General features: G+C 42.7%; 1 protein-coding gene across 5 annotated transcripts in view; it reads left to right on the forward strand.

Moving 5' to 3' along the window:
* ABTB3 (ankyrin repeat and BTB domain containing 3) overlaps window positions 1–23,990 on the forward strand; it is a 184,588-nt gene that overhangs the window by 78,790 nt on the left and 81,808 nt on the right. The window contains exon 4 of one of the 5 annotated variants that reach the window (XM_086468476.1): window positions 3,746–3,767. The exons of the other annotated variants lie outside the window; for them this stretch is intronic. Coding sequence (XP_086324602.1) covers window positions 3,746–3,767 — 22 coding nt within the window. The remainder of the gene's footprint in view (window positions 1–3,745; window positions 3,768–23,990) is intronic. 5 annotated transcript variants of the gene reach the window in all.

The raw sequence follows: 23,990 nt of genomic DNA on the forward strand, positions 1-23,990 counted from the left end.
CATTATCGCTGAATTGCGTTCTCAGTATACGTTCCTTTGTATTGTCATAATGTTGGAGGAAAAAAAAAAAAAAAGAAAAAAAATAAAGCAAACGAGGCAAAAAAATGCCAGCTGACCCAGCCACAGTTAATGCACTGCCATGGAATTTGTGTCAATAAACTGAGTGATTCTGAGTTTACCTTGTAGTCCATTGTGGAGATACGTAAAACCTCATTGATGGCAATGCTGGGAGAAGTAAAGGGTTTAGAAAACAGAATATAGCTTCATTTGGCACAGAGTAGGTGCAAGCCATATGGACTCCAGATGTTCCCAGTGCCTTCCGAAAAGGTAACAAATCCAGAGTCACTGAAGGAGGAATTTCAGACTAAACAAATGAGAAAAATATGTGGCCGAACACAACAGAGCTTTTCAGCACAGCAGTCTCTCCTGCCTCTCTCACCTTCTTGCCATCGCCCCATTTTGGTGCCTTCTGTGGGAATTTTTTAATTTAAAGTAGTGAAAACCGCATCTTGATAGGCAGAATAGTGTCTCAGCATCTGTATGCAGTCTGAAGTTGGAAAACAAGGTGAGGTGCTCCATTTTGAGCGATAATAAACAGAAAAATGTTTAATAGGTGGAAATAAATAGAACAACTAGAAAACATAAACCATTTTTTTAAAAAAAATCTGTAGTTTTTCTGCTCCGTTCTTTCAGTATAGGCGTCAGTATTTTCTCTTTAAATCCTCCACGCTGAATTATAACTTTTTATCAATAATACGTAATTTGCATTTGCAGCACATTAGCGCGTTTGCATTTTCCTTGCCAAGCAACTTGAATACAAAGAGGTAGAGGCCCGAGCTCTGCAAATATCTATATGTATGAATAACAGTTCAATTAAGCAAAGATATACATATGTATATGTTTGCAGGGCGGAAGCCTGTGTGTTCCTCCTGAGGTAATTTTGGAAGTTTAGGGTTTATTCAAGTTGAGAATAGAGTCCATGCCTCTTCATAGCCAGAATACTCTGAAAGCCATTCTTCGTTAAAGAGAGAATCTGCCTTGTGTTTGCATGGAAAACAGGTTTCCTGATAATTTAAGTTGCTTTTCTGTACACAGAGAAGAAAGAGGGGATAATGGAAATAAGTGTGACAAGCAGCGTGTAGACATTCAGGACCATATTCCTCAAAACCCGGCACCACTATTGCCTAGTCTTGCACTGGCTGCATTTTTATGCTAAATTTATCAGAGCCTTAGACTTTGTGTTACCTATGGCTAGGATATCTGTGCCAGCAGAACCCCCCCTGTGTAAGTGTGGATGTAAAGGCAAATTATGTCTGTGGTCCGGGTAATTATTTTGCTTGAGGTGGATAAGGGGGAAAAAAGAGAGGTTGAATTGTAAAAAATGTTTAATTGATTGATATTGTCGAAGTGTTAGGAAAAGCCCACTTCTGTAAGCTGCTTGTCTAGCTGTGAACTAGGAGATGCTCCTGTTGCGTACCTGCTCTAGGAGTGTGTCTGATGTGGGATTGTGCCTTGTAGCACACCTTGCCTTTTCCTGTCCTTCAGCTGAGGGACAGATAAACCTAATCAGCAGAAAAATGGGTGAGGTCTCCTGGAGTGGGCTCCTTGTAAAAGAAGTAGCCCCGAGTTTGAAGCCAGCATCCTCCATCTGCCCTGAGTTTGTACAACGAAGTATAACTGCAGTATCATCTTGTCAGGTTCACCTTGTCCAAATTAAGCGAGGAAATTGGTTTTCTTGAGACACGCTCCCAGCATTTACCCTCATTAAGACTTCCTGCTAATAGGAGTGCTCAGCAGTATTTTTGCCTTTGCAGATTACAAAGCTTATGGTTGAAGGCTGCAGCTAATGAGTATCCCCCTCAATCTTCTGTGAGCAGAGAAAAGCACCACTTCACTTGGAGGATTCGGCCTGGGTTGCAAAACATTGTGCTTCTGGATAGCTCTTGCTTTGGATGTTCATGAAGTGCAGATACCACAGACCAGCCACACGCCTGGTGTAAAGCCACGTGCGGTCAGGAGGGAATGGCTTCGGACCCGTGAATGCAGGCAGGCACAGCCAACGTGGTTGCTGCCTACCGATAGAGAGTCAAGCCGTCGGGAGAGGTGCCGTCAGCTGCCCTGGTGCTTTCACAGCATCTTGCCAAAAACCAGTGCTCCCTGCGGAGTCATCCATCGCCTGGCTGGCCTGCTGGCCTGCCGCTTCTCGTCCCCCTCTGGTTGCAGAGCCTGGCCATTTGCATGGCTGGGCGACTCCATTGGGTTCAGCTGGCAGCTTGCAGGGGGTCCCCGTTTCCAGCCAGGGAGCTGTCATGAGCAGATGGAGACAGGCTGGTGTAGTCAGGTTGTTGGGGGTGCAGCTGGAGCCAGGAGAGGATGTGCATCTCACTGGTCGCAGCTGGAGGGAGGGATGGAAAACATCTGTGCTATTCACTCTTGCACACCGTTGAAGGTGCAAAAAGAGCAGCAAATCTGAGCCACTCATGGGTTTTTTTTCTGTTCTTTCTGAATGAAACATGAAATAGCAAAATAAAGTAAGGTGGCATAAAATGTGAGGGTCAAAGTGCATCTTCTAGAAAACAAAATAAAAAGTTTTCAAAGAGGTGCTTTCTAAGGTTTAAAATATTTTGCTTTTTCATGTATGCATGGTGCTTTATTAAGATGCTTTGAATCTCAAGTTGGAATTTAAGTTATGCTTCCTTGTCTACTTAAGCAAGGTGTTGTTTTGTTCCTACTTTCAAAGCTGTTGGTGTCAAGTTTGGCTTTTTTGATGTCCTGATCCACGTGTGCAAGCATTGCAGCAGTATTCGGCTGCTCTTCCGCCAGGAAACGGCATGCTCTTTTTACTCCAGGCTTTAAATCAACAGTTTTTCTGACATTTAGGCTGTTTGTTTATTACGTGTATGCTCAAAAAACATCTGTAAGGGTATGTTGTGGTGTAAGTAGTCTTGAAAATCTACCTTGTTTTGCTGTGGAAGCATTTACCATCTTAAGGTTATGAAGCTTTAAATTTTCACTCGGTCTGTTTTTGGTATTAGCTGAGAGTGCCTGAGCTTGCAGTTACTCATGGAAATACGTTGAAGATGATCAGGAGGGCAGTTTAATATCTGCTGCCTTTGGGACTATAAGTGGGGCTCTGTTTTCTGTGTTAGTGGCATTCAAGGAAAGAAATGCCATTAGGACACTTTGTTTCTTGTCTTGCACCTTCTCAGGTTTTCTCAATATGTTCATCAGTTGTTTCACCGAGCTGAAGTTTACGCTGCTGATCATGTGGGAAGGTCAGAGAGGATCATTAAATGCCCGAAAAATTGCCGTTGAGGACACAAATGCTAGTCTAGATTCAGTCACCACTGCTTCTGACTTCAAATAAACATGAGATTTGGGATGTATGGACCTGCATTTAGGTTCTTTAGGTGTTAAAAAAATGGCTTCAGCAGTGCCATAATGCTCATCATCCTATACTGTTAGTGAACTTCGCCCTTGAAATGTGTGCTCTTTGTGCTTTGTAAAGGTCCTCTTAAATAACTTGTAATAATGGCAACATTTTTACCTGGGTTTAGAAGGAGTCAGCAAGCTCCTCCAGAGGATTTTAGCAGAGCTGGGACAGGTGGTTCAAGGAACTGAATTCATAGTTGCCAGGAAGTGCTAATGATGGTGATAATGAAAGACAGTGCTTTCCCTTGGAGATTTAATGATGGAGAGAACAAACTGAAGGCTCCCAACTTTCTTGCAGTAAGAGTCCTTAGAGACACCAGGCAAATCTTTGCTCAGTGCAGCAAAGAAAAAGCTCTTGGACATCAACTGTCTCCGAGTTCTCTGGGGTTTTGTGCTGCCTGTTAGAGCAGAGAACCTGCACAATGACCCAGACAGGCTATTTAATGAGATATTCCTCTAATGAGGGGTTATAATTTTAAAGCCAAGCAAAGAAAGGGTGAGAGGTAGTTTCAGATGCTTCCTTCTTTTGGGGTGTTACTGGGTGTTTGACTGTCCTACTCAAGATGATCAAATCTCTGGCATTGCAGAGCAGTATTTCACAAAAGCAGATTTGTCCTGTGTTTCCATAATCCCTGGAATACTACCTGTTACAGATGGAAAATCTAGGGTACCAGGGAGAATATACTGCTCTGTAGATGTTCAGCCAGAGAAAAGGTGGCTAACTGTACGTTGGAAACACGTCGATGTGAAGCCATCCATCTCAGTGACATGAGGACAAGGAAATGTAGTGGGAGTTTGTGTTTCTTTTTCTTTCCATGTTACTGTTTTTCTCTAGAATCAGAGGCTAATAATTGTAGTCTCCTGTTATTTCTGCTTTCCTTCCAACTTTCCAGAAGTTTTTGCAGGTCTCTTGTCAGTTTTGTGAAAAAAGTAGCAGCAGAATAAAACCATGTGTGGTAGTGCGCATGCACAAGAGAACAAAATTATGATTGCTGTAGTAAATTTAATCTGGCAATTCTTAATTTTAGAATACTTGACTTTGTGACTTTAGCTTTCCTTTGGTGTGGTTTCGACATACAGTTAAATAAGTTGTTCCAAAAAATTACGTTTTCTGATTGAGTCGTGTGTGGAATGTGTTGTAACTTAAAGTGAATTATCAACCCAAAACTATTAATTTACCTCTATATTTTGTTACATATATGGATGAGAACAATTGTTTTCCTGCACATGTGAGGTTTTTGATTTTTTTTAGGATTCTTTGGTTTTTATTTGGTGCATATGTTAAAATCTGTGCAATTTTTGTTAGCCATGTAACACTGGGCTGTGAAGTTTAATTTTAGTCCAGGTCATGTTCACACTGGTCACTTAAATGCTAGTAAATTGCTAGTAGATGCAGCATATTATAAGACATAGACTGCATTTGCCATTTAGGAGGATTTACATTGCTTTAAACATTTGCTCTTTTATTAAAATTAGCCTTCATAGTTTACAAGCTTACAATGAAGACAGATAGTGTGTGTATGTAAAACGTTTATAGAAACATTAAAATTGTAAGAATAGAAAGAAGCAATCCCTTCACATCACATTTAATTTCTAGTTGGTAAGCTCCTTGTCTCTTAAGCAATGACTTTTAAGTATCCCCCAGTTTTGTAGCACAGCTCTATAAAACCTTCAGTTGAGCAAAGATCAGTTGTGTGAGGGGACAGATTTATTGCTGTTACCCTGTGTGCTTGCTTGTGGGCAGTTTTGTTTTGAGTATAATTTCCAAGGGTGAGGGGTGAGGCTGTACTTCTGCACGTGCAAGAGCACGGTGGCAGCCTGCGATTGCTGGGGCTGAGGCGTAGGAGAGGCTGAAGCCGTGTGGATGCTGCTGCGTCCTGCTGGCGTGGCTGTCAGCAGGGAGTTGCTGCCTCCGGCTGGCAAAGCCCAACTAGCCAAAAGCCCAGAGTCTAGGTGCCATTACACAAGCAAAATTACTGCTTTTTGGTGTCTGTGTCACTGCAGCAAGGATCTAATGATGCAGCTTTTAATCTGCCTGTGTAGGTGAAGACGAGGAGGAACTACTCGAAAAAGCTATCTGTGCTTGCAAAACTTCCATTGTCATTTCCACTTTTTCCAGGTTTTTTTCCCCCTACCTTCTTCTGCTCAAGTTGCATCCCTACCATGCTTGCCAAATGAGTGAAGTCCCTCCCACTGTATGAGAAGATCAGATGTGTGACCAGCTGAAGAACCCGAATGTACATAAGTCTATGGGACTTGATGAAGTGCATCCCAGAGTCCTGAGGGAACTGGCCGATGTAGTTGCCAGGCTACTCTCCATGATATTTGAAAAGTCATGGCAGTCAGGTGAAGTCTCTGGTGACTGGAAAAGGGGAGACATCACACCTGTTTTTAAAAAGGGTAGAAAGGAGGACCCTGGCAACTACCAACCTGTCAGCCTCACCTCTGTGCCTAAGATCATGGAACAGATCCTCCTGGAAGCTGTGCTGTGGCACATGGAGGACAGGGAGGTTATTTGAGACAGCCAGCATGGCTTCACTGGGGGCAAGTCCTGCCTGACCAGCTTGGAGACCTTCTATGATGGAGTGACTACATCAGTGGACAAGGGAAGAGATGTGGATGTCTTTTATCTGGATTTCTGTAAGGCCTTTGACATGTTTCCCCCACAACTTCCTTCTCTCTAAATTGCAGAGATATGGATTTGTTGGGTAAACTGTTCAGTGGACAAGGAGTTGGTTGGATGGTCGCATCCATAGGGTAGTGGTCAATGGCTTGAAGTTCAGATGGAGGTTGGTGACAAGTGCCATTTAATGTCTTCATCAGTGACATAGATAGTGGGACTACATGCACCCTCAGCAAGTTTGCAGATGACACTAAGCTGAGTGGTGCAGTTGACATGCCTGAAAGATGGGATGCCATCCAGAGGGAACTGGACAAGCTTGAGAAGTGGGCCAAGTGCAAGGTCTTGCACCTAGGTCGGGGCAACTCCTGGTATAAATACAGGCTGGGGGCTGAAGGGGTCGAGAGCAGCCCTGCTGGGAAGGACTTGGGGATACTAGTGGATGAAAAGCTGGAGAATGTCCACTTGCAGCCCAGAAGGCCAACTGTATCCTGGACTGCATCAAGAGAAGCATGGCCAACAGGTCAAGGGAGGTGATTCTCCTGCTCTGCTCCACTCTAGTGAGACCCCATCTGGAGTGCTGTGTCCAGCTCTGAGGCCCCCAGCATAAGAAAGACATGGACCTGTTGGAGCGAGTCCAGAGGAGGGCCACAAAAATGGTCAGGGGGCTGAAGCACCTCCCCTGTGAGGACAGGCTGAGAGTTGGGGTTGTTCAGCCTGGAGAAGAGAAGGCTCCGGGGAGACCTTATAGTGGCCTTCCAGTACTTAAAGGGGGCCTGCAGGGAAGATGTGGGCAATCTTTTTAGCAGGGCCAGTTGCAATAGGACAAGGAGGAATGGATTTAAACTAAAAGATGTTAGATTTAGGCTAGATATAAGGAAGAAATTTTTTTTACAATGAGGGTGATGAAATACTGGAACATGTTGCCCAGAGAGGTGGCAGAAGCCCCATCCCTGGACATTCAAGGTCAGGATTACCCCCCCCACACACACCTTTTCTGGATAACCCTACGGATAAGAGACAGCCTTGGAGTAAATCCTTGCTTCTCTTACCAGTTAATTTTATGCTATCCCCAGGATCTTCTGATACATTTGGTTCTAACAGCATTTGTCTGGCTGGACCCTTCACAGATTTACAGCTTTTTTGTCCGTATATCAAGGCAGGAATACAATTTGAGTTGAAGACTTGTAGTCTTCAAGAGTTTGAGTTGTAGATAATTTTTTTTAATGGATGAATCCTATTTAAGATGCTAAGCACAAATACCCTCTTTTCAGTTGGTGAAATTATCCCAGTTGACTGTGAATTATGGCCAATTACTGTATAAAATGCATCATTTCTTCTAAGATGGGAGTTGTGTTTTAATTACATTTTTTCCTCTGTAGCAGGCTGCTAACCTCATCTTCCTCCAGTGCTGCATCCAACTGGTGGCCTTTTATCAGTCTTACATGTTGGGTAGGCTACAATTGGAAGACTTGGGGACATCAGCAACGGCTGAATTTTGAAGGGGGCTGTTGTTAAACCGTATATTGTTACATTTATGTTTGTTTTCCCAGTGAAGTCTGTTGCAGTGCCCAGCTACAGAAGTGAGCGAATTCTTGCTGATCTGACACCAGCCTTTATGTTGAACCCTGTACTTAAATCTGCATTTGCTTTAAGTATTCAAGCTGCAGCTTGGTATAAAAGCTTGATGATGTAATTATTTTTGTTGGCAAGTTTAACACTTCAAGATGTTCCAAAGTGAATAGTGATGGAGTCTGTCAAGTGCTTTCTTGAAATCTCTGAAGTTTATGATGAGTGAATTTTGCCATTTGGTGCTTTCTTCAGTGATTAGTCTTACAGTGAAAATCTGGTCAACACATGAGCTTTCAGGTCAAATTATTCACTCCCTTCCTCTTTCAGATTTTCGTGGATTTTGTTTTTTCATGTTTTTTACTAAAATGAGTTCCTTGAGTTCACTAAACAAAAGTTTACGGAACTTGATGTAAAGTTTACATGAAATGAGAGAGAAAAGCATCTCTGAAAAGATTACCAGTGAACTGTGTTAAAGCTTGCCATGGAAAATGTTGCCAGCCTCTGTTTCATGTTATCAGGAGTGCCCATCTCTGAGGCTTCAGAGGCTTGGTATGGCTGCCAAATGTTGTTTCCAGCAAAGACTAACAAACCCCACGATGAATTTTAGGTTAAATTACTTGTAAATGCTTGTCATCCGCATGTGTTTTCAGCTGGAGTGGTTAAACAAAGGCTTTGCAGAGATAAGTGTGTTCTGCCGTAGAGCAAGAGGTCTTGTTTGGATGGGCTGCACGCCTTCCGGACGGCTCCCTTGTTATCCACTGCTTCCTGTTGGGATTTGGGAGTTGAGCGATTAGCAAGCTGCTGCTGAGATCTAGTTATACCCAAAAAAGAGAGGGGACCGGATTTTTTTTGTTTTGCTCAGTGGTAGTCTCAGTGACTCTATTGGTGTTACTGCTCATTTTTCACTGTAGTGATGGAGAGCTTGATCTGGTACGTTATTTTTATGGTAGGATTTAAAAAAACAAAAAGCAGATGAGTTGCCAAATAAAAAGTCCCGCCATCTTTGATCTTTATTGCGCTGATGATAAAATCAGTATGAGTTTTGCCTTGTCTGAAACCTGTTTCCTATGGGCTTCATCTGGTTAAGGATATTCTGCTAAATCAGTGGTTGAGTTAAAAGTCATTTATCACTGTCCCTTGGCATTTTCATTAAACTTTCTCTTAAGAACAAGAGCGTGGTGCTTTTACACCTTTAGAAAAAGCTGAAACCAAGGAAATGCTGTGACATCCAAGCCCAGATTTTCAAATCACAAAGCTCTATATTAAATTTAAAATCACCATGTTTTACACAATCATTAGTTTCTATTAAGTTCCTCGCAGCGTGTTTGCATTCAGAGCATGACCTTGATAGGGGTTACTTCATTCTGCAAAGCACTTAGGCTTGCCAGTCCCACCAGCCAGCTCCAGTGGTGAGGGGTGGTGGGACCGTGCTCCAGCCCTTGGCCCGCAGCCCCAGTGGCTCTGCCTCTGTCCCCAACCCTGCAGGGGTTTCTCTGTGTTAATACCGGCAAAGCTCAAAGTGTTGGAGCAATTTAAGAAATAATAATAAGGTCACAAGGACAGCTTGCAAAACAATGATTTCTTGTCCTGGGGCTGTTGCATGGGTTATATTTGTATTATTTAATACTTTTATAAACTCTGTCAATATAGATTCTTTTTCCTAGTGCTGAATTATTTTCACTGTCTCCTCTTTCCCTGGCAAATGCCACAAGCTTTTCTTTGGCATTCTTCTTAATCTTTTTTTTTTTTTTCTTTCCTCAAAAGATGAAAGAAAAGCAGAAGGCTTTGATAGAATTATTGCCTGTAAATCTATGAAAGGTGCTACTAAAAATCTCAGACTGAATGTCTGAGATGCCGGTGAGGATCCAGTTAAGAACCATGGCTGATGTGGTCAGGAAAGGTCTCTGCCTGTTTGATGGTTTTCCTAAAGCCCCATCTCTCAGGCGGCTGGGTTTTCTTGAGAACTTTTCCTCTGACATGCAGGAAAATGTAATTTCTGTTTTTCTTGTTTGAATAGATAAGTTTGACAACACGACTAGAGCAGAGTGTGTGCTGAAAGCTCTGGAAATAAAGCAGCAAATGAAAGAACCCCAGTGTTACTCATAAAAATGTATTTATTTTTAAGCCAATTTTGGGATTTTTTGACATTTGGATTTCTCGATAATGAAATGTTTAAAAGTATCTTTGAGACTGTTAAACAGTTCTGCTAAGCTACTTCATAATGTTTCACTGCCCTTGAATATTTGCTCTGTATGATTTGAAACGTCTGTACTTTGGGGTTTGGTTGTTTTTTTTTTTTTCTTTCCTTCGACTCTCCCAGGTAGACTGTGCAGTTCTCTGAGCTCTTTAATGAATATAAAGTGTGCTTTCCTCCTCACATTTTTCTTTTTGCCCTTTTTTTTTTTTTTTTTTTACAAGGCATAGTTTTAAGAATTGAAATATTAGACATCTGGATTTATTAAAGTCCACAGCATTGGGTGAGGGGAGCATTTTTTTTAGGAGCACTTCATTTTCACCTCTGCATAGCAGAGTTGTCTTTGAAACGCGCCGAAGGAGCAGAGCGTGTGCCCTTCTGCTACCAAGGCCAAGTCATCTGCCTGTGTTTAAATAAGCCACCATGAAGCTTCCATTTTCACTGGTTTTTTTGAGAATTGATTTATTGATAAACCTACTGGGGGGGCTGTTTACGTAGCATAGTTCTCCTCAAGGTGCTTTTCAAACATTACTGAAACAAACCTCCATGGCATCAGCAGTTTTACAGAGGAGTAAATTGGGGCATGCATAGGTCTGTGGGCTTGTTGGAGGCCAAGGAGGTGTCCATGGCAGGCTGCAACTGGAGGTGGGAGTCCTGACTCGCAGCTTATTTTGGAGTGGTGCTATGGGTGGCTTGTGCTTGCTGGAGAAGATCCTAGGACCTGGACAAGGCGTATGTTCCCCGTAGGAGCAAAGCTCTACTTCTCACCTCGCTGCTCCTCTGTAGCATGCTCCTTTGGATAGCTCTCATTCTTCATCGTGATGAGCATTTTGGGCTCCTAGTTAGGGCTGGTTTGGGACCAACAGTGGTGTAAATAAGGGCAGTGTCCCCGGTGTCAGTGTACATACGCTGGCCTGAAGCCACTTTGCATGGCATCAAGCTAGAAAGTTGCTTCTTTAATGAGCCTTCATTGGATCTATGCGTTCAAATGCTTACAGGGTGCATTGGTCATGCTGCATGCTCTTGGTGGTTGTGGCAGTGAGCCTCGTGTGGCTGGCTTTGCCCAGGGAGTGTCTCATACCCTGTTTTACCTTGCTGCTGACTCTTTCCCTTCTTTTAAAGAAGGGGGTTTGGGCTGGTGGATTAAGACCTCTGAGCTCTAGTTTTGCCACAGGTACCAGTATCTCTGCTGCTGTTCAAAGCAGCAGATTTGCAGCATTACACCATAACTGTGTAAACTAGAAGAGGCCTAACCATACCCACCTGAGTCACGGAGGTCTGAGTAAGATTAATGCCCTAATATTAGTTAATTGCTTTGAAGATATATATTGAAAATAAAGTTCTAAGTATCTTGGTAAATATTGTTTCCTTTATTACAGCAATGTATCTCATTTTATTGGAGTCATCTGCAGTAGCATTTAGTCTGTGGTGATAAAGCAAACCCAGCAATGTGCTTTACAAACCCCTCCAGTGCAGGGCTGGTATGTGCTGATGGCTCTTCAAAGCCAGAGGATGCTCACTAGCACGCACAGCTACACGAGCCTGTTTCCGTGCCTGCAACCACAGCCTGCAAACCACAGCACCTGTAGATGTCACGTACGTCCCTTGGTGGGATGAAGGAGGTCACTCTGTTCTCACAGACTATGGTTACTGCAGAACCATCCTGAAGCGATGAGGAGCCAGCCTAGCTCAGCAGGGATGCTGGTTTGCCCGCTCTCAGGCCAGCAGCGGTGCGGCTGTGCCATCAACCCCCGTGCTGTTCACCCGCTGCCCTCTCAGAGTGCCGGCTGTAGACTACAGCATGTGGAGATTTGGTCGGCAGCCAAAATAAACCAACAGAGGGACTTGAATAAAGAGCAGGTGTTGGCACATGCACAAACGTACCAGCGGGGAGCTGTTGCTGCAACAGGATTTCCAGGGGCGGGCAGCTCATTGGTGTTTGCCACCAGCCGAGCCTCAGCACAGCAGGATTTTTGCATACCTGCGGGAGTGACCTTCCACATCCAAACATCTCTGGTCTCCTCAGCTTAGTGGCAGATTTTCCAATGTGTCCCACAGGCCACTGGATTTGATATCCAAACAGGATTATTAGCCAAGTAAGTAGTTATTAGCCAAGTACCTTGCACCTGGACTGCAAGGTGGTGGAACACCATGAGGCTGTTAGTTCTAGGGGAAGTGTGGTGGCTTAGGAGCCTGCATGGCTGAGACAATGTACTGCATGAGCTGGGGCTTGCCCAGGGCCTGGAGCTTTCATGATCAGTAGATGAACTGCCCTTATCCAGCTGAGAGGTGACAAAAATGTGTTTGTTCCCGCCTAGTCTAGGTTCATCTCGTAATATATTTCTTGTCTGTGGATAAGACATTGTCTTGGCTGTTGTCCTGGACACTGTCGCCTTTGGATGAAGAGCTGCATGTTCTAGCTGCCCCCAAGATGCATAATCTTTTGCCGCATTAGTATTACATATTTCAAATGTCTCTCCTTGCTTTGCTTCAGAGTCATTTCTTGGTTAGTCTGCTTTTGAAGCACCTAAATTAAGGTTTCCTGTACAGTTAAAATTAAGTGCAAACTGGTGTTTGCTTCAACAGAACTGTTCTCCTATGTTGCTGACATGCGCACCATTCTGTTACTAGTAACTCCTAAGAAGTGAGAGGATGGTAGATCACATGAATGTTATTGCATACTCAGCTGTCAGTTCATTCCCCAAAAGCGTGCAAAATGGCTCAGTGTGAGGATTATTTTCCATCGTTTATGTTTTTATTATTTTCCTTCTCTATAGCTGCTTGTATTCATCTTGTATATCTTGTCAATAAACCACAGTTCACGAGCTCCTTATCTCTCTTGTCTACATCATATTGGTCTGTGCTGACTCTTGAGTTATGTGCCTAAGGACATTTTAATCATACTTCCAGTTGCACAAGAAAGCCATTGCTTCATCCAGCATATTTCCCATGATTCTGAAGTCATCCCAAAAATATTTTACTATTTTTCTCCTTAGAGTTGCAAACATGTCTCTAGCAGTTGTATTTATCTTCGCACCCCCCCCCCCCCCCCCCGCCAATTAATTATGTGTAAACCCTAGAATGTATTTTTTGCTGTATGAACAGTTCAGATTGAATTTTTCTAAAGTATGCGAAGATCAAGGCTATGGATCCTGAGAAACCAGTTCAGGGCAATCTGTGTCAGCATCTGCATCTTGTTTCCCTATCTCAGAGTGTACTGGGGAATGCCATGCTGCTGGACTAGCCCTTTCTGAATCAGATCCCTTCTGAAACATTTTTGTGCTTAAAAACCCCAGTGGGTGGACTTTGCAAGTGGCAGCCTTATGATCAGTCCATAACCAAAACTAAAGGACAGTTTCTAGTTCCTCTTTCCAGCTATATTGGAAGGAAAAACCTTGTCTCAAAATTTCCAGTTGTTTCCTTCATTTCATGGTTAGGGCAAAGTCAAGGTTAGTTGGGGATCCTTAAATGTGAACTGGTACAATTTTTAATGTTTATGGGGTTGAATGTAGGGTAAAGCCTGAATCTCCAGTGTTTTTAATTTTGAGAACTGGTCTCAAAGGCTTTCAGATTGTCACATTGTCATTGCTTTTGCCATGATTGTTGCACTCATTCCTTTAAATGATTTGAGGTGGAGACTTTTCAGTTTTTTGTCAGTTGACACTGAAGTTCGTTGTGAACTCAAAGTTTCAAGTAGTGGCTGTTTAAGCAGAGGTGGGGAAAGAGCTCATGATCATTTGATGAAGCAGTACTGGTGATGTTTATGCGCACAGTTGATTCTGGAAACTAAATAAAAATGTGTCAGATTGCCTAGCTATGTGTAGTGGACAAAAAAATACCACCTGAATGCTGAACAAAGATGAAATTGTCTGAGAAAGGAACTTAAAGATATATTAAATGAAGAAGTTTCAGTGCTTTGCTGTGCTCTGGAACTACCAAGAATAACAATTTCCACAGACAAAAAAAAAGAAGCTCGTCTCTTTTGTCAAAATTCTTCTTATCAAATGTGGTCTTCCAGTTCTCATACTGAAAGATTTGCCCACTGCAGTCGTGTTCATGGTGGCCTGCGTATTTTGGAATATTGTCGTTACTATACTCTTCCACTGCAAGAAATGGGGAGAAGGGAGGTTGCTTCCTCTTCTGCCAGGGTAAGAAGCAACTTTCTTACTCAACATATCATTTTAAGCATCCACTAAATCCATTGTTAGTCACCTAGAGACACGATTAACATGAGGAATTTGGGCCAGAAGAACTGTCTTCATTATGCAAACCTCATGTCAGAAAACATTACCTATGTGCAACATGTCTTTGAAGTGTTACGTCTGTATAACGTATATATAATGGTGCAAGAGAAAATGGTATTGTTTCACATTTAAATGAACAGTTTATCTCTGCCTATGAATAGTCTGTGGTTAGACAGTATATTTTTGTCCCTTAGTGCACTAAAACTTAGCTTAAAAGTCCCTCAGGGGTCTGTACTGGGACCAGTGCTGTTTAATATCTTCATCAATGACATAGATGGTGAGACTACGTGTACCCTCAGCAAGTTTGCAGAAAACACCAAGCTGAGTGGTGCAGTTGATACACTTGAGGGACAGGATGCCATCCAGAGGGACCTGGACAAGCTTAAGTGGGCCCATGTGAACTTCATGAGGTTCAACAAGGCCAAGTGCAAGGTCTTGCACCTGGGTTGGGGCAATCCCCAATATCAACACAGGCTGAGGGATGAAGGGATTGAGAGCAGCCCTGCTGAGAAGGACTTGGGGGTGCTAGGAGATGAAAAGCTGGACATGAGCCAGCAATGTGCCCAGAAGGCAAATCACATCCTGGGCTGCATCAAAAGAAGCGTGGCCAGCAGGTCGAGGTGATCCTGCCTCTCTACTCCACTCTCACGAGACCCCACCTGGAGTGCTGTGTCCAGCTCTGGGGCCCCCAGCACAAGAAAGACATGGACCTGTTGGAGCGAGTCCAGAGGAGGGTCACAGAAATGGTCAGGGGGCTGGAGCACCTCCCCTGTGAGGACAGGCTGAGAGAGTTGGGGTTGTTCAGCCTGGATAAGAGAAGGCTCCGGGGAGACCTTATAGCGGCCTTCTAGTGCTTAAAGGGGGCCTGCAGGGAAGATGTGGGCAATCTTTTTAGAAGGGCCTATTGCGTTAGGACAAGGAGGAATGGATTTAAAGTAAAAAGATGTTAGACTTAGACTAGACATAAGGAAGCAGTTTCTTACAGTGAGGGTGGTGAAGCACTGGAACATGTTGCCCAGAGAGGTGGCAGAAGCCCCATCCCTGGAAACATTCAAGGTCAGGTTGGACGGGGCTCTGAGCAACCTGATCTAGCTAAAGATGTCCCTCCTTATTGCAGGAGGCTTGGACTAGATGACCTTTAAAGGCCCCTTCCAACCCAAACTATTCTGATTTAAAAGACCATAGCAATGAGAGAAATTGCATCAATTTACTTAATATGGTATTTTCTTCTAATGGGTTGGTGCTCTGTGTGTTACACTCAGGAGCTGTCAGATACCTGTACGACTGCAGCCTCAGCACTGTGCTGTGGCTTAGCCCTCGCACGAAAATGGATGCTTTTAGGAGAAGAGTTGGATCCTATTACTTGTTAACTCTTGAGATGAAATGAATACATAGATAAACAGGGGACAGGCATCATAACTCATTTTTTTGCATATTGTCTGTTGGCTCCACCAAGTATCCACCAAGAGGGGTACGTATGGAGGTGGCTCTGCAGGCATGTCTCTTCACAGCCAAGTCCAACATGTATTCAGACTCTTAGCAGCAAGTTAAGAATTACTTTCTTGATTACTTATTTCTGGGCAAACGAGCCCTAAGTAAGTGACAGTTCTCCAGCAGAGGGTACTCTCTGGGAAGCCTAGTGCATGCAAATGCCTGCTTTAATTTCATAGGATGTGTGTATGTATATATCTATATATCTATATATATGAACTCTATTTAAATTTCTTAATGAAGCTCATAGATCATTCTTGGCCTTCTGTAGCGGTGCCTGTGGCTAGAGTCAATGGTAGTGTGTTGTCCGCTCATGGCTGGAGGCCATGTATCTACAAACGATGTGAATTGTAAAGTTCTGCCTTTTCACTAGAATAGAATTAAAATAACTAATTACAAATTTATTTTATTTTCAAAGTAGAAATTTAGTCTATTTTTGGTTTTCCTCATGACATGCAGCTGAGACGATGAAAACTTGCTTGTAATTCCTGTAGGTCTTGCAGTGTTGTGCATTGCAATTAACATTTCATGGTGTGCTTTTATGCTACGAAATAGTAGTTCTCGTCGAATCCATGTCTTTTCCAAATATTATGAACTTCATAATTCTCTTATAATTGCCTATCATTAATATAATTATTAATATTAAGAAATCTAAAACAGGGAGTATTTTGTTGTGCTTATCCACAGAGAATGTGATTGGAATAAGTGCAACTTGACTTGTTTAGGAGCTGTAACCACCTCCAGTGAGGACTTCCAGGCTGAACCATGGGATTAATTTGTTTCAGGTATAAGATGATGTTCCCAGTAAAAGGACTGGGTGTCTCTTTGTTGTAGCCCTGGAGAAGATGCTAAGGAATGCGTTCCAGGGATGCTGCAAGCAGCAGATAGTTGTCATGAGCACAGCTGGTAAAAAATGAAGTGGAGGACTGTATGCAAGCAAGATGAGGGAAGACATGATGTCATTAACAGGTGATTGTTCAGGGACTGTACCCAAGTGATGGAAATGGAGTTTGTTTGACTGTTGGGAAAACGGTTACAATGAAGAGTTTACTTTGTGTTAGTTTTATTATTTGGGTGTTCTTTTCCATCTGGCTTTTGACTTGAATCAACTTCCAAGATTTGTATTCAATTTCTATGTCCTTCATAGCATATATTGCTGCTTAGTCAGCTTATCAGTTATGTAATACTGACCCACTGAAGCTGTGCCTGGAAGTTTCCAAATACCATTTAGTTTCTTTCAGTCTGCTTAAAAGAGAAAAGGCAAATAAAATCAGTGGATGAGACGTAGTCAGCGAGGGAGTTAGCATGGCCTACTGTCATGCTACCTGCCGGTCATCATTATACATCCCTGATTTCAGTTGTTTCTGATGTGTTCCAACGGCATTTAGGTTTTTCTAGGGCAGTCAGTTCCCCCAAATGATTTAAAAAATACTTCTCTTGCTTTTATTTTATTTTATTTTTTTTAAATTTCAGCCGAGTTGGCTCAGCCATTTCCAAGACCAAGGCTGTGGGGGAAAAACTGATTCACAGTTTGTTCCCTGCCCTAATTTTGCTACTTGAGTGTTGGGGAAAGGCTGATGAAGCTGTGCTTGGAGGTGAAGCAGCTCCATGGGGCAGCAGAGGCACACTGGGGATGTGTCTCTGTCCCTGCGAGGGTAGCCATGGGAAGAGCTGAGCCCACAGGGAACAGTGTCATGCTTTACTTGAAGCAGAGGCTGTATAAGATGCAGTTGTGTCAAAGTCATCCCAAAGACCAGACTGAACCAGAAAGATAAAATGGCGAGCGTCCGTTTATTCATTAACTACTATCTGTTTGGTGCACTGGAGAAGGGTCTGGCATAGAAATGATCGTATTCCTTCACTGCAGGAATACAAGGATTTTGGTGTTTGTTGATCTGTGTGTGAATGTCTGGGTGAAACAGTGGAAGAGATTAATAATGTAGAGGTTCAAATCTGAAGATTATGCATAAATGAAAACTGTGTTTGATCTTTAACCACTCTGAGAATAAATGTGCAGCCATTTCTGTCTGGAAAAGGTAATAGAGGGCATCATTTTCAAAAAATGAATGAGATATTTTAGGAATAAAACTGTCTATCTTGATATCATAAAATTCAGAATGTACAAACGGATACTTTGCAGGGATCAGAAAAGAAGTATTAAAGCTCTGTGAAGTAATTTTCGAAAGTCTTTTTCAGTTAAACTGGTAGCCATTTAATGAGCTCATGAACCTGAAAACAGTTAGTTTGTCTTATAGCTGGGTGGAGAAGAGGTTGTCCATCAGCTCTGTAAAACCTGAATTATTTGAAATGGGTTCAACCAGCCAATCTGCAGGGCAAGCGGTCATAAAAGTATGCTAACGACATAGCCTAATTTCTCTTCTTGTAAATTTTTTTCATGGTCTGTAATGATTTTACCATATATATGTATAGGTTAACCTTTACTGGTCAGAGCTGATTTATTGTTGTAGGTGTCTATATCAAAGGTCTGGATGGTGAAATACGTGCTATTAACAAGCCATTTCTATTTAGTAAGCCAAGTGGAATTTTTGAAGAACGTAAAGGTTACTTTTAGAAAGGACTGTCGTCTGGCCAGCATCCAGGGTTTCCAGTCAGTGAAATTTTTAGATTAATATTTGGCTTTAAATACATGTAAAAACCAATTGAAGCACATGCTGAAGGCAGAGAGTTACTCCTTTACTGATGGTGGGAGCTGGGTACCTTGGTCCCACGCAGGTCACAGCTGTTGGTACCTGAGCTCAGGTGTTTGCAGGTGAGAACATGTCGCCTGCTAGGGATACTCCAAATGGTGCAGCAAACCTGACTCGGGGAGATGCAGAGGACTGTAGGACACATCCTGCTCTGGGATGGTTGAAATTCAGGAGATCACTGTAGTCCTATACGATATACCTTCGAGAGTAGGTGGTTTTTATCCTGCTATGATAATCCGTTTGCTCAGTGCCATCCTTAGCAGGGTGGGAGGGAGCATAGTAAATGCTTGGGGTGATGGGATGCTGCCCTAAAGCCAGTAAATAGCAGCTCATGTTTCTAAAACATCTTATCATTCTTTACTTTCATTAAGCGTGGGTTTTCATGGTGTGGGTGGAGTGGCTAATCTGATATTCATCTGTGCAAGCAGTTGAAAGGAAATTCTAATTACTTAACCTTTACTGCACGCTCCAGTTTACCCAAAACTCATCGCTCAGGGGTACTATCCCGACCCTTACGAAGTCAGTAAGAGTTGTGCCAGAGCCGCTTGCGTTTCCCCACTGAAGCGTGGCAACGTGCTGCAGCGGTGCAATTTTGTTCACATGCGTCCATAGGCTAGGAGGCTTCATTGTAGCCCCTACATGTCATGTGTTTTTGGGTTCAATGCCATACCGACTGCAGACTTTACTAATTTATTTTTTACTTATTTTTTTCAATCACATACCCTAGTGCCTTCCAGAAACATTTGTGGCTGATGATTTAGTTCAAAGCTGAAGGACAGAGGTGATTTTATCTGCTTTTTGATGTTACAGTAACATTGCCTGGGGCAGAGCCCAAGGCTTTGGTGTTTGTGGAAAGTGGCCTACAAAGGAAACGGCAAGCATCCAGTTCTGCAGAAAGGGGTGTCATTCTCCTATCAACCAGTCACCCCAACCTTGTAAGGTCAAGTGTTTCACCAGTTCGAATTGCAGATCATCCTTATTCATGTACATATGGTTTGCATAAGCTTTTGCGAACATAACTGGCTCCAAGCACAAGGCCATGATTGCTCCATAGACCACAGGCGCCTTGTCCTGCTGCCTTGATCCTGTTTCCAGCTGCTGCCATCGTGCCCACCTGTGAAATGGGAAGGGTGCAGCTGGTAACTGTGATGAGAACGCCCCGCGCCCAGTCACAGCACCAAATGCTGCTCCGCTATATGTTGTTCATGGGGTTTTGTACAAGCTGATGGTGTTCCAAAGCGAAAGGAGGAATTTTGGCAAACAATTCCTTGTCCTGTAAAAAGCATACTAATCTTTGCAAATACTGAAGCAAATGGAGGAGGTGTTTTTTTAGGTATTCAAAATATTCTTGCCAAGTGTATTGTATAGTATTCAGTGCAACTGCTCAGAAATGTAAGTGCACCAGTGTTTTTGAAATTATGTGTCTGACCCTCAAAGGCATCTGACGCATGGTGGCTATGCCAAAGGGATGGTGGTGCACAGAGAAAGTGGTGGAAAAAACGCGCTTTTGGATCAAGCATTTTGTACTGCTTTACTATAGCTGAAGTACCTGGTGCAGGAGCCTGTTTGGATAGCAGGTCTTGCAAAAATGGGGATTATGTGCTTGTAAGGGGTTATTCATTTGCAATTGAAATACTCAGTCTCTATTCTGAAGAAGTCCGAAACAGTATTGTCACAAGAAACTCACTGCTTATATACTATATGATAGTGCTTAATTAGCTGCAGCTATTTTGTTTATCAAATACTAGAGGAGACCAGACTGGGTTAGGAGAGATGCCATATCAGCACCGTCAGGCTTTCAGGCTGTGCCCCCATCATGGTTGCTGAAGGGGAAGTAGTCTGTCACGGCTGGGCATTTTGGGGGGCTGATGGTAATGAATGAAGGAAATTACAGGCTCTAGGAACGCATATTAAGCTATGAATCACTGAATCCTCTTGTTTCTGCTGCTGTCAGCTGACGGGCCTTCTTCTATAAAATAAAACCCATTAACAACGTTCTTCATCATTTTCAGTGATTCAAAGGCTTAGACTTTCTGCGAACTCTCGGTCTAATAGGGGATTGTGCCTGTTTTTAGCCAGACCCATTTTTGCATGAGGTAGTACTCCTGTGCATGTCCAGAGTCCATGTTTATACCAGTGCACATCCTTTCCCCCTTGAGTATGTGCCTGCCATCTTGAGTACTTGCTGGTAGCTGCAAGAGACATCTTGCAGTTAGACTGGGTACCATCAAATCCACGTTTCTCTGAGCTTACTCACTAGCCACCGCTGCCAACACGTTCATCATGCTCTTTTCTTCCGTCAGATTCCCCATGACCTCTCAACTTCTTGCTTGTATTGAGACATTGAGGGCTGCATGTATTGTATTTATTTGCATGAGGCAGAGATGGAAGATGATACTGGCATTTTAAAGTTTTATTTTCTGTATCTGGATGCCTCCTGTCAAAGACTGTGATAGAAAAACCTTTCACCCCCACATCGCTAGTTCCAGGGCAGCATAGCTTAGATCAGGGTAATCTCGAGCTGATGGGTACTCAGCGTGAAATAAATGTGCTGTGTCAGCTCTAACATCTCTCTGCCAAAAAAAATCAGAACTTGTACTGAAACTTTCATGGTCACTGTGACAGTGGAATAGCGTGGCTGAGCACAGTGTGCTGTTGTGCAGTTTTCCTGTTGTGAAGTCGATAAAATGCCCCTTCATGGCCAACAGGGAGAGCAGTGGTGAAAATCACAGGTAGGTGAAGGTGTGTGGTGCACCTCAGTCCCTTCACTAGGGAAAGGGAGGGGGATACAGCTACTGCATCAGCCACAGCTTGCCGTGCCATCATCACACGTGTTTTCTGTACAGCCCATGGGTGCATGCCGAAAAGCAGTATCTGCTGTGGCTTGCCCGATGGCAGTACCATGAAGACCACTTTAGGGAACTGGGAGAGACCTTGGGATAAGTATGAGGAGATGGATCTCCACTTCTTCTCTTGGTTGTGGACTGGCTTGCTTCACGTTCACTGTATTTGTATTATTTTTTTTTGATGGTGGTTTTGAGGATTTTGAAGTTTTGCAATTGATTTTGGCAGGACCAAGATTTTGTTTTCTCTATATCCTAATAAAAATAAATGTAAAGCTGTAGCTGGTGATTTGGGAGCTCAGTTCCTGTGTTTAGTGGGATCTAATCTTCTGATTCTTCATTTTGTAATATATATCCTAAGCAATCAAATCCATCCTGTGTTCCACTTGGTTGTACACCACTTAACTGCTTGGTGCTAGCAGAATATATCCTACTTTAGTTGAATTGTTGTTACTTCTATGCCATTTTAAGCAGCAGTGATTGCCACTCATTATCATTAGGCTAAAATGATTGCCTTTAGAAGGATCCTAATAAGGAGGACGTCCCAATTAAGTAGAATGTGTTGTGCTAAGAAACTCCTTGCAAGAAAAGATGTCACAGTTGTGTGTTGTAATATAATTCTATTATCTCATCTTCCTTTAACATCTTCTCTAATATCTCACAGAGGTGCTCTTTGCTTTGGATGATGATCATTCGTTCTGCCTTTTGATGAAATCAAATCCAACTCAGCTGGGATACTGCCCTGAAAATGATCACATGTCTTTGGAAAAAACTGCTCTGCAGATATGCAGTTACTAAAATTTCCAACTGCAAGGAGCCAGAGGCAAAACTTCTCAGACAAAACCTTCAAACTTGGCCAGGTGAAATAAAAGAAGTTGCCCTTGCATAGCTCACAGGATCATTCTTTGCAGTTGTTATGGAAGTAAAGTTCCTGCTGGTGAGAACCCAAAATCTGCAGTTTATACGACTTCTGTTTGTTGTTTATCAGTGTTTGCTGCCATTGATGATTTTTTGGCGGATTATGTTAGGCTCTCATTTCTTTCGTTTTCAAGCATTATTCATTTGCTCTTCTACTGTTTTTTTCCAGGAGAGAAAGGGTGATCTCTTGTGGTTAAACTGCATAACGAGAAGCCTTATGCTCTTTTCCTGGTTTTCTCTGACATTTCTTATTTCACCTTGAATTAGTTACTAAGCTCTCTAATGCTTTACTTTCACTTCATCTATAGATTGGACATGAATATTGCCTTACCTGCTTATCGCTGGTGCCTTGAGGCTAAGTTTAAAGCTGGTAACACTTATTAATGTCTTTAAATAGTAGGTGTTAAAAGACATACAAAGTAGTGTGCCCTTAGTCTCTTGCATCTGATTCCTGTATCTGTTCCACCCTTCCTCATTTAGGCTGCTCTGCCTACTCTAAGACTCAGATTCTGGAAACTCTATATCACCACTTAGCTTTCCCAAACACTTTGCATTTTCTCCATGCAAAGCCTCAGCCTCTCCCTGTTACTTAACAGGGATGGAATGTGTGGAAAGAAGACACTTCGCACTCCTTCCCTTGAACGCTTTCCAGGTCTTCTGTTAACTCAAAGCACTGGCTGATATGATTAGCTTTAAGGTTTTCCCCATAGTCTCATTTCTGTAAGAAGGCAAGATGTTTTCCGTCTGCCTTGCTGGTCAGGTTGACAGGCTGAACTAAGGAGTCATGGCGCAGGTTGCTTCAAACAACAGAGACCATAGGGTTTCTTTCCAGGTTTGAGCTTCTACGTGATATTCTGTCTCTTTGTATTCATTAGCTGCTGTGTGTTGGTGTCAGGATGCTGAGCTCATGATGCTGGTGTTCTCACACTGTGCTTGAAAATCTGGTGTGTAGCTGCATGGTGCATCATCCTCACATAGTCATGATTGCCACAATTGCAAAATGTGGGGTCAGGAGAGTTTTTCTGCACATTGGAATACCAACCATGTGGGGTTTGCAGCTAGTGAAGTGTTTTGGTATTGCAAAGGCAGCTGGCAATGCTTTTGTTCCTTTTATTTCTTTCCCATTGGCCCTTGTGTTGTAGATCTCAAGAATGCTTTGTGGTGCTGGGAAATAATTTGGTACGTGAGCTTGTGGGAGAAAATGGATTTTTTTTTCATTTGGATGTTTCATGACCTCTTGAACTTCACATGGTACTTTATGAGAGCAGAAGACTGAACTCAAAGACATTCTAGTCCCCTGTTCCTGTATAAAAAAATAAAAAAAGTTATGATGATTGAGTGGATTTCCTACTCGTAAACATAGTCCTCCTAGGTAAGGTCAGCATTTACTTGAGCAGTATAACCTGCAACACCACATTTTAGGGACTGTTCAGGGTTAACTACCATTTTCAGGCTTGCTTTAAACAGCAATTTGCCTGGTATCTGTCCTGCACACTTAATTTCTATAGTAGGGTCCAGCTATTACTTGCAGTGGGAGTATAAGCTGTTTTCCAGATATGTGCATTTGCTTAGGATGTAATACATAGATAAAGAGGAGGTCAAAGATACTTTGTATTATTTTCTCTTGAAAGTAGGAGCGCTTAATTAAAGAAAAATAACAAGAGAGCGGCAAAACCTTCATGCCTCTGTTCAGACTCTAAATGAATATATATAAAGAAGTCTGGCAGTCTTTCCAAAGAAGCAAATTGTGAAATGTGCGAAAAATATTTTATAGTCTTTACAGAACTTATATTTTTAGTCAAAACAAACACATCTATGTTGGGTTTCTGCTAGATGCCTCAGCACAGATCATTTGAATCACATTGTCCAGTGGGCACTTTTATTAATTTTATGTCATTGGAAATTTTGATTTGGTTTAGACAGTGGGATTTGAATAATAAAGGAGAGGGAGGAGGCAAAGAATTTGGA

Source organism: Leptosomus discolor, chromosome 1 (genome assembly GCF_034619465.1).
Source record: "Leptosomus discolor isolate bLepDis1 chromosome 1, bLepDis1.hap2, whole genome shotgun sequence".
Classification (NCBI taxonomy): domain Eukaryota; kingdom Metazoa; phylum Chordata; class Aves; order Leptosomiformes; family Leptosomidae; genus Leptosomus; species Leptosomus discolor.